This window comes from Myotis daubentonii, chromosome 4, assembly GCF_963259705.1.
Source record: "Myotis daubentonii chromosome 4, mMyoDau2.1, whole genome shotgun sequence".
Classification (NCBI taxonomy): Eukaryota; Metazoa; Chordata; class Mammalia; order Chiroptera; family Vespertilionidae; genus Myotis; species Myotis daubentonii.
The window spans coordinates 13,612,402-13,627,536 of record NC_081843.1 but is presented as its reverse complement, the minus strand read 5'-3'; the positions used below and the strand labels follow the sequence as shown (position 1 = coordinate 13,627,536).

The following is a 15,135-nucleotide window of genomic DNA, read 5'->3' as shown; positions in this document are numbered from 1 at the left end:
TCCTCTCTCTCTCCGGCTTCACTTTTATTCTGACTAATCCTCACTCCCTCCTGGCAGTCGCTGTTGTGATCGGGTCTCACCCAAACAGTCTCTCCTTGTACTTCCAGTCGGTCCAGCCCACATCTGTTCAGGAGCAGCAGTGACAGCGTCAGTGTTGTTTCTGACCCGCCGGGAGGGGTGTGGGACAGCGTTTAGGAAGTCTGCGGCAGTGGCAGCAATAACTGGGCCTCATTCACTCACCACTCACTCTCCCGGAGCAACTGCTGCCAGGCTTGCAAGCTCAGTACTAAGTGCCCTCGCAGGTGTGCCAGTGTCCACCTTTTATACTGTACTTCTACTGTATCTTCTGTTTAGATACACGAAAACTTACCGTTGTGTTACCGTTTCCTACAGTATTCCATACGGTGACACGCGGTACAGGCCTGTAGCCTGGGAGCAGTCGGCTGTACCGACGGCCCAGGTGTGCAGCGGGCTACACGACACCATTTCGGGTTGTGTGAGTGCACTCCGTGTTGTTGACACAGCAACGAAATTGCCTGATGGTGCATTTCTCAAAGTTTCCCCTGTTGTTAAGTGACACGCGACTCTGTCAACAAGTGCCACGTTGTCTGTTGTGGGAGCTCTTTAAACCCAAGCTCTCTGGGGCCTCAGGACCCTACATGTCAAGGATTCCTGGGACCAGAGTTTGCAAAGGACCACAGGCTGCAGTCACAGAAACTTTGAATTCATTTCTCTCTGTTTAAACCCCCCAGGTGGCTGGAGGGGGGCCTGGCTGGAAGGGCAGGGGCAGCAGCCTTGTCTGTGGAGCCCCAGAGGTCCCAGGTCCTGCCTGGGTGTCCGTGAAGTCTCAGCACGCCTGGGGCTGATGTCTGTCTCCTCCACACTCAGGTTTGAATGGCGTCCCTGGGAGCATCTGGGACTTTGTTTCCGGCAGCTTCTCTCCCAGCCCGTCCCCCATTCTGAATGCCGGCCCCACATCCACTGCAAGTGCAAGTCCAAATGGCGCCGAACTGGCACGGGTCAGGCGGCAGCTGGACGAGGCCAAGAGGAAGATCAGGCAGTGGGAGGAGTCCTGGCAGCAAGTGAAGCAGGTGAGTCCTGGGGAGGTGCCAAGCTCAGGGGAGACCAGTGTGTATGCAGGGTGCCCCCTGCCCCGTGCCAGCCACTACAGCCCCCTGGGTTTCAGGCCTGTGACGCATGGCAGCGGGAGGCCAAGGAGGCGAAGGAGCGTGCGCTGGCAGCGGACAGTGCCCGGCAGCTGGCACTGCAGAAGAAGGAGGAGGTGGAGGCCCAGTTCAGGCAGCTGCAGGAGGAGCTGGAAGGCCGGGGCATGTCCACACTCCCGGGGCTGCGGGGCTGCAGCGACATCGGTGCCATCTCACTGCCCAAGCTACAGTCGCTGCAGAGTCAGCTACGCCTGGATCTGGAGGCGGTGGACGGGGTGAGTCCTGGTTTCGGCTTCCAAGGTACCCGATGTCTGCCCCTGGCCGTGTGTGGGACAGGTGATGGCTGGGACCTGGCCTACCACTCCTCCTCCTCCCGTGCGGTCCTTCTCTCATCGGCTCCTCAGATGGCAGCTCACGCTCTGCTCCCAGGAGCGTGTGCACCACCTCTCCTGCCAGTCTGGCCCTCCCTTCCTTTCTGGAATCTTCCACGTTAGCCTGCTCCTGTGCCCTCATGGATAGAATCACAGCCCTCTTGCCTCACACAGTTGGAACCATGGTGTATGTTTGAGGCATGTCACTGATCACCTCTTTGCCCGATTTCATTTTTTCTGGAGTAGCAAAAACCTGGTGTTCAGCTCAGCTAGAAACTTCTTCCACACCAGGGCATTTTGTTAGAACTCGGAGCATCTGGAAGGTTCTAAAGCCCTGCCTCCTGACACTCTCCTCCTCTGCTGACTGTGGCCAAGGTCTGGCTGCAGTGCACATACCTGATTGCTTCACCTCCGAGGCACTGTCTGCGGGCTGTGGCTCTTCCCTGGTTAGAGGGCTGGGTCTCGGGTCAGGGTTCCACTGAGCCTGAATCTGGACCCACCAGCCACAGGTCACAGGCCCCCATCCTGGCCTGTCCTTCCCACGCAGGCTCGGACCCCAGGAGCCAGTCTTCCACTTAAAGGTTTTGTGGAAAAGCAGCTCCACCTCCATCTCTGTGTTCCTGGGGTGACCCCTGGCACGGGTGTCCCATCCTAGCCCTGAGCCTTCCTGCGCTCGCCATTATCTCACGTGCTCTCGGTCACCTCGGGGGCCAGTGGTGGGAGGGGCTTTCTGTGACCCGCCAACCTCTCCCCTGCAGGTGATCTTCCAGCTCAGAGCGAAGCAGTGCGTGGTGTGTGGGGAGCCGGCCCGCGGCGCCGTCCTGCAGCCCTGCCAGCACCGTGTGCTCTGCGAGCCCTGTGTGGCCAGTGCGCCCGAGTGCCCCTACTGCGAGGGCCAGCCCCTCCAGTGGTGACAGCAGCCATGGTGGCCTCACTTCCTGGTGCCACCGACGTCGGGACCCCAGCCCAGCTGCATCGTTTCATGGTATTCTCGTAGACCTTAAAGGCAAACCCACGCACCCACCTGCAGCCCAGGTTTCGGGTGGGCACAGTAATGACATGGGGTTTGCGGTCCTGACACTACTGTGACCACATCCTGGGAGTTCACGTCCCGGGCAAGCACTTTGTAAGCAGAGGAATTTACGTGGACGGTCTCAGCTGCTATAAGCTGCTTTCTAGGTTCATGTCTTTTTAATATGCCATATGAAGCTTTGTATGTGTACTGTGAACTTAAAGTATTTCCTATCAGTTTATTGTAATTCATAGTATGGTAAATATATTAGATTTCATATTCTGAAATTAGTACTTATGAAATGAGCATTTATCTAGTAGTGAGAAATGCCTAGGATTTTTATAGGTTTTAAATTAAGTGCAAATAGTATTTATAGCAGAGTGATTATTGAAAGACATACATTTAGATGTTTTTAATTTTATGAAAGGAACTGTTCCTAACCATGTGCTTGTGCACACTAATAGGAGTTTTATTTCCCAACACCGTGCAAAATGAGGGAGCTCAGTCACGCATCTACGACCCGTGGCCACTTTTTCTAAGTGCCTGTGCCTTGCAAAAGGAGAATGGTTCATTTGGTTTTATTTTCTCCCTTGAAACTTCGTGAGACAATTTGATACTCATGAAAAGTGCAACCAAGGGGGTACATCTGTTTTACAAACCGCTTTGCATAGCTTCCTGGAGCTGGCCCCTGGGCACTCCCCACACCTGGGACCACCTGGACTCCTGCCAGAGTGGGCAGGCTCGCCCGTCTTCAGCACATTCGACTTCAGGCGACACTTTGGACACTGTTGTCTGAACTGTGTGTCTAGGTATTGTCAGTCATCCGTGAAGACCTGCTGTGCCAGGGCAGGGGGCTGCCCTGAGGACCTGGCTCTAATGCTGGTCCCCGGGCTCCCCAAGTAGCAGCCTGGCTTCAGGTCCATGGAGGAAACGCCCGAGAACGGGTCTGATTTAGTGATGACCTGAAGTCTTCTCTGGTCTACGAGGGGTCATTTTTTTCTAGAAATCTGGGAAAAGATGTCTGTAGTTTACCCCAGCTTTGCTCAGTGAGGCCAATCTAGATTGCTGTGAGGAAGTCTTCGCAGAACCTGCCATTTGGGAGGCAGGAGCAGGTACTGGCCCCTCTAGCCTGGAAGTGAACACTTGTGTTTCTACTTGCCTGGGGCTTTGCCAAAGAATTTTAATAGCATTTTTAAAGTGCAAAGTGACTAGGTAAAAATTTTTATCAGTGACCAAATTAGAATGTATTTACTATAATAAGCGTAAAACATTTTTAACATAAGACAAACTGATAAACAGTTATCATTTTAAAGGCGGACCCATGACATTCCACAGCTAGTGTGCTACTAAGGTTAACTATTGACTTGGTTTTAATAAATCCTGTTTTTAATTATAGTGATGATGACTTATTAGGTCTTAGAAATTACGTATATTTTGTGCTGTTATCACTGTTTAAAATTATTTTTTATTAATATTTATGCACTTGTTTCCATGTTAGGCCTTCGGCCTTTTTGGGGATAACAGGACCGTGTTTATTACTGATATCTAGCCTAGACATTTTACAATTATAAACAATTTAGAACAATTAAGCTTTAGGTCTATTTATAAGCTACTCGGTCAGTTCTGTGGAGTTTGGGGGCCATAGGTGTAGTGCCCACAGGGGTACCACAGCTGGTGTTCGGGCGCAGCCCTTGAGCACTTAACCTTCTCAGGTCAGGACTGGCTCTGAGAATAGATGTGTGGTGGGAAGACCAAAGAACCATCCAGAATGGAACTCCCAGGGTGCCCGGGCGCAGTTAGGGCTGTCATTGTGGTACACTCCCAGGGGGCTGCTCCTTGGGGTCCTCCCCCACCACCTGCAGGGGCCCTGATCTTATGAGGGAGCCACCCTTTGCAGGCCTCATGGGCTTAGGGGCCTCACCATCCCCTCTGTGGGTGGGAGGGGAGTGCTGGGTGCAGCAGTGAAAGCCGTGTGGTGCTCAGTGTCTCAGCTCTAGTGCTCAATATTAGCAGTAATATTATTGTCATACTATTTGTGCAGCTGATCAGCAAACCTCACTCAGTGTGTGGACGCTTCATGTGGACTAATTTATGAAAGCCCCCCATCTGTATGTTTGTTCTGAGTATTTAGATGAGAATGTTATTGGAATGGAATTTTCTTAACCCAGAAGGTAGTATTTATAAGGCATAATCATTTACGTTAGTGAATTGTTTAAAGTTAACACTTGTTTAAATTTTTTTACACTACAACATTTATGCAATGGTTTACAGAATTCATGGAATTATTTTTATCAGTATGGAATTAAAACTTTGAATCTTTATTTGTCCGTATCTTTGAGTACAATCCTGAGAGCCACTGGCCTGGAAGGCACAGAGGAAGCACACCTGCCTGTCGCGTGCTTTTCCCGGGCCTTCTCGCTCTGCACCAGGGTCCCGGCCTGCTGCTCCTTCCTGCTACAGGATGCCAGTCTGGTCTGTCTTCAGCCCCCTCCCAGGTCATAAGGTGTTCCCAAGCAGCCCTGGGCTGCCAAGTAGCTGCTCTGCTGTCCTGTCTGTGGGTATCTTGGAGCCCAAGTGCTCAGAGCTGGAAGTTTCTACCAAAACACCAGGAGGTGACAGGTCAGGATCTGGCTCACAGGCAGCAGGTCCCAAGGTGGGCTTGGGCCCCCAGGCGCGACTTACCCACAGGCTTAGTGTAGGGGATGCCATGTTGGGTCAGCACACTTTGAAGTCTTTTAATCTCCTTTGATAGTTCTTTATGTGCCTGAAACAGAGAAGTTCAAAGGGCACGTCAGACCCCTGGGCGGGAGGCCGTCTGTGTCCAGAGAACTCGGCTCCCACCCTCCCAATCTGTACCTTACTGCAGCTGTCCAAGGTCTCAAACACCAGACCCTGAGCATCGCCTTCCTGTGTGGATTCACTTTCTTCTGGGGTCTTTAAAAAGCCAGCATCCTGAAAAAGTGCTCTGAGCAACTTCTCATAGCCCTGCAGGTCAAAGATGAAGAGGGAACCCCTCATAAGTTCCTCGCTGTGCTGCACCCAGCCAAGGGGGTGCCCACCGCAGCACCTCACCTGGGCAGTGATTAGCTCGTCGGCCAGGTCCTGCTCCACCTGGTCCCACCTCTGCTGCAGGGCCGTAGGCAGGGCTGGGTACACTAAGATCCAAATGAACTCAGACTTGGCTGAGCCCCTCTCCCCCCCTCCCCGGGCTCCAGCGTCCTACCTAACAAGGAGTGGGGGTGGCAGACCAGGGGTGTCTCGAAGGTCAGCGCGTAGACACAGGTGCTTGGCTCAGACACATGAGCCAGTCGGTTGCTTTTCCCACAGGTAAGCTCCACCTGGGGGGGAACTGGTTGGTAAGTGGGTAAAGCAGACACCCCCCCCCCCCCAGGCCACACCCTACACAGCTCCACCTTGCTCTGCCGGCTCCGGGAGTGGCAGGAGTCACCGTCCCTCATCCACATGCCCCTGAAGGTGTTATTGGCGATTTCCCACTCGTGCCAGATGCTGAGGAGGAGCAGAGCGTAAGTTTGGGTTGGGTTGGGGAGCGCTCCACACCAAGCAGCCTGTAGCTACTCACTCATCCCCATGCCCAGCTCACCCGAGGATCCCACTGTAGGCGTTCCAGCGGAAGGTCTGCTCGTGCTGGGTCACGTTGTGGAATGGGCAGAACTCGTACTTGTACCTGGGGGTACAGCTGCTGTCAGGGGTGTTCCCAGCCCCCGCCCCTGCCACCCCTCCCCTCACTCACGTGGACTCCACCAGGCTGAAGCACTTGCCAGAAAGTCTGAAGAGATGCGCAGGCCCTAGAAGGGGGGAAATGCAACATGCTGAGTCCCGTGTAAGAGCAGGCACGTGGAAAAGCAGACCAGGCAGAAAAAATTGACAACCCACAAAACGGGGGGCCATTCAGGAAAAAGGTTGGTTTAAACTTTAAAAATGGAGCACGAGAGTTTGGGTGATGTCAGCAAAATCTTAGACTAAGCTCCAAGCTCGTTTCCCTGTGAAACATCAAAAGAGCAAGCAGGAACAGGCTGGGCTAACCTAGGAGGAGTTCTGAAAAACAGGTTTACAGCAACCACGTGGACAGAAGAACAAAAGCACCTTCAAGCTGGTAGCACAAGTGTCTTGTGCCACCCCCATGACCCTCCTGCGTGGTCACAAGAAGCAGGCCGACCGTATCTGCAACATTCCAACCTGGCTGCGGGCTGCCGGAGGACTGGTCTTTGTTTTGCCTACCTCAGACCTCAGGTGGGAAAAGTGGGCCCTGCTCATGAAAGCTGCAGGGGGCCTAGAGACTCAGAAGTTCGAGGCAAGACTCTAGACCAGGGGTGGGCAAACTTTTTGACTCGAGGGCCACAATGGGTTCCTAAACTGGACCGGAGGGCCGGAACAAAAGCATGGATGGAGTGTTTGTGTGAACTAATATAAATTCAAAGTAAACATCATTACATAAAAGGGTACGGTCTTTTTTTTTTTTATTAAAACGGGCAGGATCCGGCCTGCGGGCCGTAGTTTGCCCCCGGCTGCTCTAGGAAGTAAAGACATGTACATGCCTAATAGCAAGATGCACCTCAGGCTGCTCTCTACACTCAGAATATGCCCAGATATTGGTGAAGATCTGCCCCATCGTAGAGCCAGTCTGCAAACTAACTGGCAGAGGTATCTGTTTTCAAAGACCCATTTTTCAATAAAAATTACAAGGCATACTAAGAAACAGGAACACACTGCCTATTCAAAGGCAAATACTGACAGAACCACCTGAGAGAAGCCCAAACAGTGGACTTATTAAAGACTTTATTTATTTTTAAATATGTTTTAATTGAGAGAGGAAAGTACAGGGAGAGAGAGAAACATCAATTGGCTGCCTTCTGCATGCTCCCTACTGAGCATTAATCCTTCAACCCAGGTATGTGCCCTGACCAGAAATCGGGGACCAGCCACCTCTTGGTGCATGGGATAATGCTCCACCAACTGAGCCACACCACCACAGCCAGGGCTACTAAACACTTAAATATCTTAAATATGCTCCAAAAACTAAAAGAAAACACAAATAACTAAAGGATATCAGGAAAATGATGTGGGCAGAGGTAGATCTGAACAGACAGAAGAAAGAATCAGTGCCCAGAGCCTAAGAAACCTGTGGGACACATGGGAGTCCCCGAAGGAAAAGAGGGACAGATTAGTTGAGGAAATGATTGTCAAGAACTTCCCAATTTGATAAAAGACATGAATCTCCAAATCCCAGAAGCTCCAAGTATAATGAACTCAGACCCACATCAAGACACAAGAGACAAATGTCAAAAACCAAGTCTTGACAAGTAGATGGAATTACAGCAAAATGTGCTGAATGTATTTGCCTGCTTACAACACTGGGAGATGTGTCTGCCAGTAAGTTGCTCATCACAAGAGCACCAGACTTGGGGGTGTAATCTCCGGCAACTTGCATGCCCTCTGAAAGAAGGGTTTTCTGTGCTGTGAAATGCATAGAACTTATACTTTGCTATGCACGACTGTTCCTGCAATTGATATTGTGTGAAACCTGGGAGGGTGGTCTTTGGGGTTCTCAGGGGCCAATGGTAATTTTTGGGTTGGGGAGCCAGCTTGGGTGGGGAATTTCACCTGGGCCTCTGCTCTTTAACTATATAAACATTTATCTGTATCTCTATGTCCCGGTCTGGGGGGGCAGGAGGAATCTATAAAAGACCAACAGTCTTACTTTATCTTACTATACTTCACAGAGGTTCTAAATGTGAAGAGTTGCTGAAACCGGTTTGGCTCAGTGGATAGAGCGTCGGCCTGTGGACTGAAAGGTCCCAGGTTCGATTCCGGTCAAGGGCATGTACCTGGGTTGCGGGCACATCCCCAGTGGGGGATGTGCAGGAGGCGGCTGATCAATGTTTCTCTCTCATCGATGTTTCTATCTCTCTCCCTTCCTCTCTGTAAAAAATCAATAAAAATATATTAAAAAAATAAATAAATGTGAAGAGTTTACTTGGATTGCAGTAGCCCATTGGTTGTTCATATATTTAAATAAAATGGTCTACAACTATTTTTCAAACAAACAAAAAAAAACAAGTCTTGAAAGCTGTAAGAAGTGACCTGTCTTCAATAAGACTATCAGCTGATTTCTCTGCAGAAACTTTGGAAACCAGAAAGCAGTGGGATGAAAATTCGACCGAGGATCCTACTAGTATATCCAGGGAAAATATCCTCCAAAAATAAGGTAAACAAAAGCTGAGGAAGTTCACTGTCAATTAGACCTGACCTACAAGAAATGCTGAAGGGAGTCCTTCAAGTTAAAATGAAAGGACTATAAAAACCTCCAGTAAAGGGCAAATTACAAAGCCAGCATTGCAATGCTGCTTTGTAAATACACAGAATTTAAAAGACAAATGCATAAAAAATTATAAATCTATGTTAGCAGGTGCACAATGTTTAAGAGGTAATCTGTAAAAACAACAAGGCTGATAGAGAAACAGCTGTGTAGGAGTAGTTTTATATACAATTGAAGTTAAGATGGTATAAACTCAAATAGACTAAGAACTTTAGAATGTTACATAATCCCCATAGTAACCACTGATAAAAATAACTATATGTAAAATATACACAAAGGGGGGAAAGTGGAAAATCAAACATGTCACCTAAGGAAAACAATCAATAAAAACTAATGGACGAGCCCTGGCCAGTGTGGCTCAGTGGCTAGAGCTTAGGCCCACGTACAGCAGGACCACAGGTTCGAGTCCTGTCAAGGGCACATACCTGGGTTGTAAGTTTGATTCCCCGCCCAGTTTGGGGGGTGTGCAGAGGCAACCAATTGATGTCTCTCCGTCTTTCTCTCTCTTCCCCTCCCTCCCTTCCACTCTTTCTAAAAATGGAAAAAATATCCTTGGGTGAGGATTAACAACAAAAAACTAATGGAAGAAACAAAGGACAAAATCAATAAAAACATATTTTTTAAAAGCACAGATTGGCCCGGCTGGTGTGTTCAGTGGTTAAGCACTGATCTATGAACCAGGAGGTCACAGTTCAATTCCCAGCCAGGGCACAAGCCTGGGTCGCGGGCTCGATCCCCAGTAGGGAGTGTGCAGGAGGCAACTGATCAATGTTTCTTTCTCTCCCCCTCTTCCTTCCTGTGTGAAATCAATAAAAATATATTTAAAATAAAAAAGGCACAGATTGGCCAAATGAATTGAAAATAAGTTACTTATATGAGACTCACTTTAGGTCTTTAGACTTACTTTAGAATGTTACATAATCCCCATAGTAACCACTGATAAAAATAACTATATGTAAAATATACACAAAGGGGGAAAAGTGGAAAACCTACACAAGCAGGTTGAAAATGAAAAGATGGAACATTCTCCAGGACAGACCATATATTATGACACAAAACTATTTGTTAATAAACTTAAAAAGACTGAAATCACAGTTACTTTTCTGATCACACTGAAAAATAGAAATCAATAAAGAGTGGGAAACTCACAACTATATAGAAATTAAATAACCAATCTTAATCACTTGGTCAAAGAAGAAATTACAAGGGAAGTTAGAAAATACATTCAAACAAAAACACAAGATACCGAAACTTACAGGATACAGTGGAAGCAATGCTAAGCAGGAAATTTATAGCTGTGAAAACATCCAAGCCTTGGCCGGGTTGGCTCAGTGGGTAGAGCACTGGCCTGTGGACTGCTGGGTTCAGGGTTTGATTCTGAACATGGGCATGTACCGCCATTGCAGGCTCCCGGCCCTGGTCGGGGAGCATGCAGGAAGCAACCAATCAATGTGTCTCTCTCTCACATCAGTGTTTCTGTCTGTCTCTCCCTCTCCCTTCCATTCTCTCTAAAAGTCAATGGAAAAAATATCCTCGAGTGAGGATTAAAATAAATAAATCTATATACATAAAAGCCTAAGCAACCGAAGGACTGGTCACTATTATGCACACTGACAACCAGGGTGCAGACACTCCCACAGCCAACCTCCCACAGTCCCTCCCCCTGGCCGGCCAACCTCCCGCAGCCCTGATCGGCACCGTTCACTGGCCAGGCTGAGGAACCCCACCCATACACAAATTCGTGCACTGAGCCTCTAGTAAATTAAAAAAAAAAGTATATATATAAAAAAATTCAAAAGTAAGATTTCAAATCAATAACCTAAATTTTAATATGTCAGAAAAAGAGCATATTAAACTCAAAGCAGCAGGAAGAAAGAGGAAATTTATCAGTAAAACCAAAAGTTCATTCTTGAAATCAAGTTCGTTCAAAAGAAATCAACAAATCTTTAGCTAGACTGTTTAAGGAAAAAAGATTACTCAAATTATTAAAATCAGAAATAAAAGGAGAGTCATTATTATCAATTTTACAGAAATAAAAAGGATTATAAGAATACTATGAACAACTTGATAACCAACAGATTGATAACCTAGATCAGTGATGGCGAACCTTTTGAGCTCGGTGTGTCAGCATTTTGAAAACCCTAGCTTACTTAACTCTGGTGCCGTGTCACATATAGAAATTTTTTTATATTTGCAACCATAGTAAAACAAAGACTTATATTTTTGATATTTATCTTATATATTTAAATGCCATTTAACAAAGAAAAATTAACCAAAAAAATGAGTGTCATAGGTTTGCCATCACTGACCTAGATGAACTGGACAATTCACACACAATTATCAATTCTTCTCAAATTCTTCCCAAAAAACTAAAGGGGAGAAATACTTCCTGACTCAATTTTCTAAGGCCGCATTCCCCTGACAACAAAGCCAGAAAGAGACAATGCAAGAAAAGAAATTACAGATCAACATCTCTTATGAATATTAATGTAAAATCCCCCAACAAAATACTAGCAAACTGAATTCAATAACACATTAAATGGACTCTACGCCATGGCCAAGTAGGGTTAATCCTAGAATGTAAGGATGGTCCAAAAGACAAAAACCAATCAACTAATAGTATACCCACTAACAGAAAGCGGGGATAATCACATGATCAGCTCAACTGTTCTAGAAGCACCTGACAAAATTCAACAGTTTCACCATAAAAAAACTCAACAAATGAGGAGCACAAGGAGGCTTCTTTAACATAGTAACAGCATCCATGCACAATCCATAGCTAACATCATACTCAATGGTGACAAACTAAAAGCATCCCCCAAGATCAGAAACATGACAAGGATGCTCATAGCACTGCTATTCACTATTCAACTTCATACTGAAAGTTCTAGCCAGAGCAATTAGGCTAGTAGTAAATAGTAGTAGTAGCAGTAGTAGTAATAAAAATAATAAAAGGAATTGGAGAGGAAGAAGTAAAATTATTTTGTCATGTTTGCAGGTGGCATATTTATAAATGTAGAAAACCCTACAAAAATCTGCTAGAGCAAATAAATTCAGCAAAGTTGCAGGATATAAAATTGATGCTCAAAACCCACTGTGTTTCTATACACTAACAATGAACAATCCAAAAAAAGAAATTTAAGAAAATGTTTCCATTTACAATAACATCGACTAGAAAAGGAAAAACATTTAGGAATAAATTTATTCAAGGAGGCACAACACTTATTCCCTGAAAACTACAAGCTACTCCTGAAAGAAATTAAAGATATACATAAATAGAAAGATTTCCTGTGTCCATGGATAAAAAGATTTAATATTAAGATCTCAACTACCGAAAGTGGCCTAGTTATTCAATGTAATCCATATACAAATCCCAACGGTACTGGAAGTGCTAGCCACAGTGGTCAGACAAGAAGAAAACATAAAAGGAATCCAAATTGGAAAGTAAAACTCTCATTATTTGCAGATGACATGATATTGTACACAGAAAACCCTAAAGACTCCACCAAAAAACTAGATGTAATAAATGAATCCAGCAGTGTAGCAGGATACAAAATTAACACCCAAAAAAACCTATGGCATTTTTATACACCAATAATGAATTGTCAGAAAGAGAAATTGAACAATCCCATTTACCGTTGCAACAAAAAAATTAAGATACTTAGGAATAAACTTAATCAAGGAGGTAAAAGACTTGTACTTGGAAAACTATAGGATGTTGAAAAAAGAGACAGAGAAAGATATAAACAAGTGGAAGAACATACCGTGCTCATGGATTGGTAGAATTAACATTATTAAAATGTCCATACTACCCAAAGCAATCTACAGAGTCAATGCAATCCTTATTAAATTACCAAGGGCATATTTCAATATGTTATTGCTTATTTTTCTAATAAATAAAAAAATAAAACACCCCCCCACACACACACACTCCACTTATCATACCTACAGAGCATCAAACATTCTACACTTCACCTACTTCTTTGTTTATTGCCTACACCCCATTAAATTCTCAAGTCCATGAGGACAAGTATTGTATGTTTTGTTCTTTCTGTATCCTCAGCACAGACCCTAACACACATAGTATTCAATTAAAAAATTATTGCAATTTGTTTCTCATATTTAATACTCACTTATCACCCTGACCAGTTTGGCTCAGTGGATAGAGCATCGGCCTGCGGACTGAAGAGTCCCAGGTTCGATTCCAGTCAAGGGCATGTACCTTGGTTGCGGGCACATCCCCAGTTGCGGGGGGTGTGTGCAGGAGGCAGCTGATCGATGTTTCTCTCTCATCGATGTTTCTAACTCTATCCCTCTCCCTTCCTCTCTGTAAAAAATCAGTAAAATATATGTTTTCTTTCTTTTTTAATTTAATTTTGTTTTATTTCTTAAAGTATTACAAAGAGTATTACACATGTCTCCTTTTTCCCCCCCTTTGTATTCCCCCGGCCTCTCTTACCCCCCAGTATCTTGTGTCCATTGGTTATTCTTATATGCATGCATACAAGTCCTTCGGTTGATCTCTTACTGCCCCCCCAACTCTCCCCAGGCTTCCCACTGTAGTTTGACAGTCTGTTCAATGCTGCTCTGCCTTTGTATCTATTTTTGTTCATCAGTTTATAATGGTCTTTATTATCCATAAATGAATGAGATAATGTGGTATTTTTCTCAGCTTCCCAGGGGCCATCGCAGCCTCACAGAGGCCGTCCCAGCCTCACTGGGGCCATCGCAGCCTCACAGGGGCCATCCCAGCCTCACAGGGGCCGTCTCAACCTCACCGGGGAGTAAAATATATTTTTAAAAAATACTCACTTATCAACCTAACCAATTCTGGGATCCTGTCACATGACTTACAAAGAGGCAGTCCCTACCAGGTATGTTCTTCACAGCATTGTTTCTAATGGCCAAAAAATGTAAACAACATATTCTATATAATAAAAGCATAGTATGCAAATTGTCCCCTCCAGGGGGAGTTCCACGGGGAGTTTGACCAGGGGGCTAGGCTAGCTAGGGGAAGGGAGGGAGGTCCTGGCTGGTGGCCTCTAGAAACCCTACCAGTGCACGAATTTCACGCACTGGGCCCCTAGTTGCTTAATAATAGCAGAATGCAGAGCCATCCTATGGAATACCAAGCATCAAGTGAAAAGAATGAAGACCTACATCCACCACCATGAAGAATACAAGACATACAGTGAATGACAGCAGTAAATGCACAAACTTATACATATAGTGGTACTATTTTAAAAAACACAATGCAAAGGCCACAGAAAAAGTACTACACTTTTCTTACTTGTATACTTATGCATGAAAAAGCATAAAAGTCGTCTGGAAAGACAGACACCAAACTATTAACAGAAGTCACCTCTAGAGAAGGAAATACAGCACTAAGTTCCGGAGCAACTATTTAACTTGGTACAAGAATGTTCTGAAATGTAACGCCCTCAAAAATAATTTTAAAAGGCTGACAAACCAATGCATGAGCCTCTAAGCCCGAACTCCCAGGGCCCCTCATCCGACGCCGTCCATCCCTACCTGGCCCCCCCTGGAGCCAGCTCCCAAACGCTGACCCGGTCCCCCCGGAATCCAGGCCAGTTCCCTGCTCCCCGCTGGCCACCACCACGTCAGCGGCCAGGGCGCGGCACTCACCAGACACGGGGGAAGGGTCCCTCTTGGGCTGCAGGCGACTGGTCTGGGGCAGGAACGGGTTGTTGAGCCTGCGGGAATTGGCAGGGTCAGGAAGAAACCGGGCCCTGGGTCGCCCCTCGGCCCGGCCCGCGGCTCCATGCAAGGATGCTCACCCGAACGTGTTGGGCTCCTCCACCACCTTCATCTTGGCGGCGCCCGCGTACGTGGGTCCTATGGGGAACGGGGCGTGAGGAGGCGGGGACGGACGGGTCGGGGAGGGGGGCCCGGGGACGGGTCGGGGAGGGGGGCCCGGGGACGGGTCGGGGAGGGGCTCGAGGAAGGGACCCGGGGACGGGTCGGGGAGGGGCGCCCGGGGACGGAAAGGGAAGGGGGGCCCGGGGACGAGTCGGGGAGGGGCTCTGGGTCGCCGGAGCCTGGGCAGAGCGCGCCAGGGGCCAGGACACTAACCGTACGCTGCGAGTCCCAGCAGCAGCAGGCGCGCCAACGCCGCCGCCATCACTCCCGGCGCTGGCAGGGCGCGCGGTCACGTGAGCGCCGCCGGGTCACGTGAGCGCCGCCGGGTCACGTGAACGCCGCCGGGTCACGTGAACGCCGCCGGGTCAC

The 15,135-nt window shown here is 47.3% G+C and overlaps 2 protein-coding genes across 15 annotated transcripts in view; one reads left to right on the top strand and one right to left on the bottom strand.

Moving 5' to 3' along the window:
* Positions 1-4,870, top strand: part of UNKL (unk like zinc finger) — a 52,520-nt gene extending 47,650 nt beyond the window's left edge. For all 11 annotated transcript variants that reach the window (XM_059692601.1, XM_059692600.1, XM_059692599.1 and 8 more), the window contains 3 exons: positions 889-1,091; positions 1,187-1,441; positions 2,296-4,870. In XM_059692601.1, coding sequence (XP_059548584.1) covers positions 889-1,091; positions 1,187-1,441; positions 2,296-2,451 — 614 coding nt within the window. In that variant the 3' untranslated portion in view covers positions 2,452-4,870. The remainder of the gene's footprint in view (positions 1-888; positions 1,092-1,186; positions 1,442-2,295) is intronic.
* On the bottom strand, positions 4,847-15,073 carry GNPTG (N-acetylglucosamine-1-phosphate transferase subunit gamma). Of its 4 annotated transcripts, none has more exons than XM_059692614.1 (11): positions 14,980-15,073; positions 14,685-14,742; positions 14,533-14,600; positions 6,301-6,355; positions 6,151-6,246; positions 5,963-6,056; positions 5,773-5,887; positions 5,622-5,704; positions 5,406-5,534; positions 5,232-5,313; positions 4,847-5,143 (listed from the first exon to the last, which is right to left on the bottom strand). In XM_059692614.1, exons 1-11 carry the CDS (start codon positions 15,026-15,028, stop codon positions 5,046-5,048), a joined length of 927 nt encoding a protein of 308 aa, XP_059548597.1. In that variant the 5' UTR covers positions 15,029-15,073; the 3' UTR covers positions 4,847-5,045. The 4 variants fall into 4 exon arrangements, with proteins under 4 accessions (XP_059548597.1, XP_059548599.1, XP_059548596.1 ...); XM_059692616.1 differs by having other exon boundaries at positions 6,151-6,234; positions 14,980-15,072; XM_059692613.1 differs by having other exon boundaries at positions 14,685-14,758; positions 14,993-15,043.
* Positions 15,074-15,135: the final 62 nt, after the last annotated feature.

Coding starts and splice junctions, on each gene's coding strand:
- GNPTG (XM_059692613.1), bottom strand. CDS start 15,028: ATGGCGGCGGCGTTGGCGCGCCTGCTGCTGCTGGGA. Junction 5,705..5,772: donor CCACCCCCACTCCTTGTTAG/GTAGGACGCTGG, acceptor TTTGGATCTTAG/TGTACCCAGCCCTGCCTACG. Junction 5,314..5,405: donor CCTTGGACAGCTGCAGTAAG/GTACAGATTGGG, acceptor TCTCTGTTTCAG/GCACATAAAGAACTATCAAA.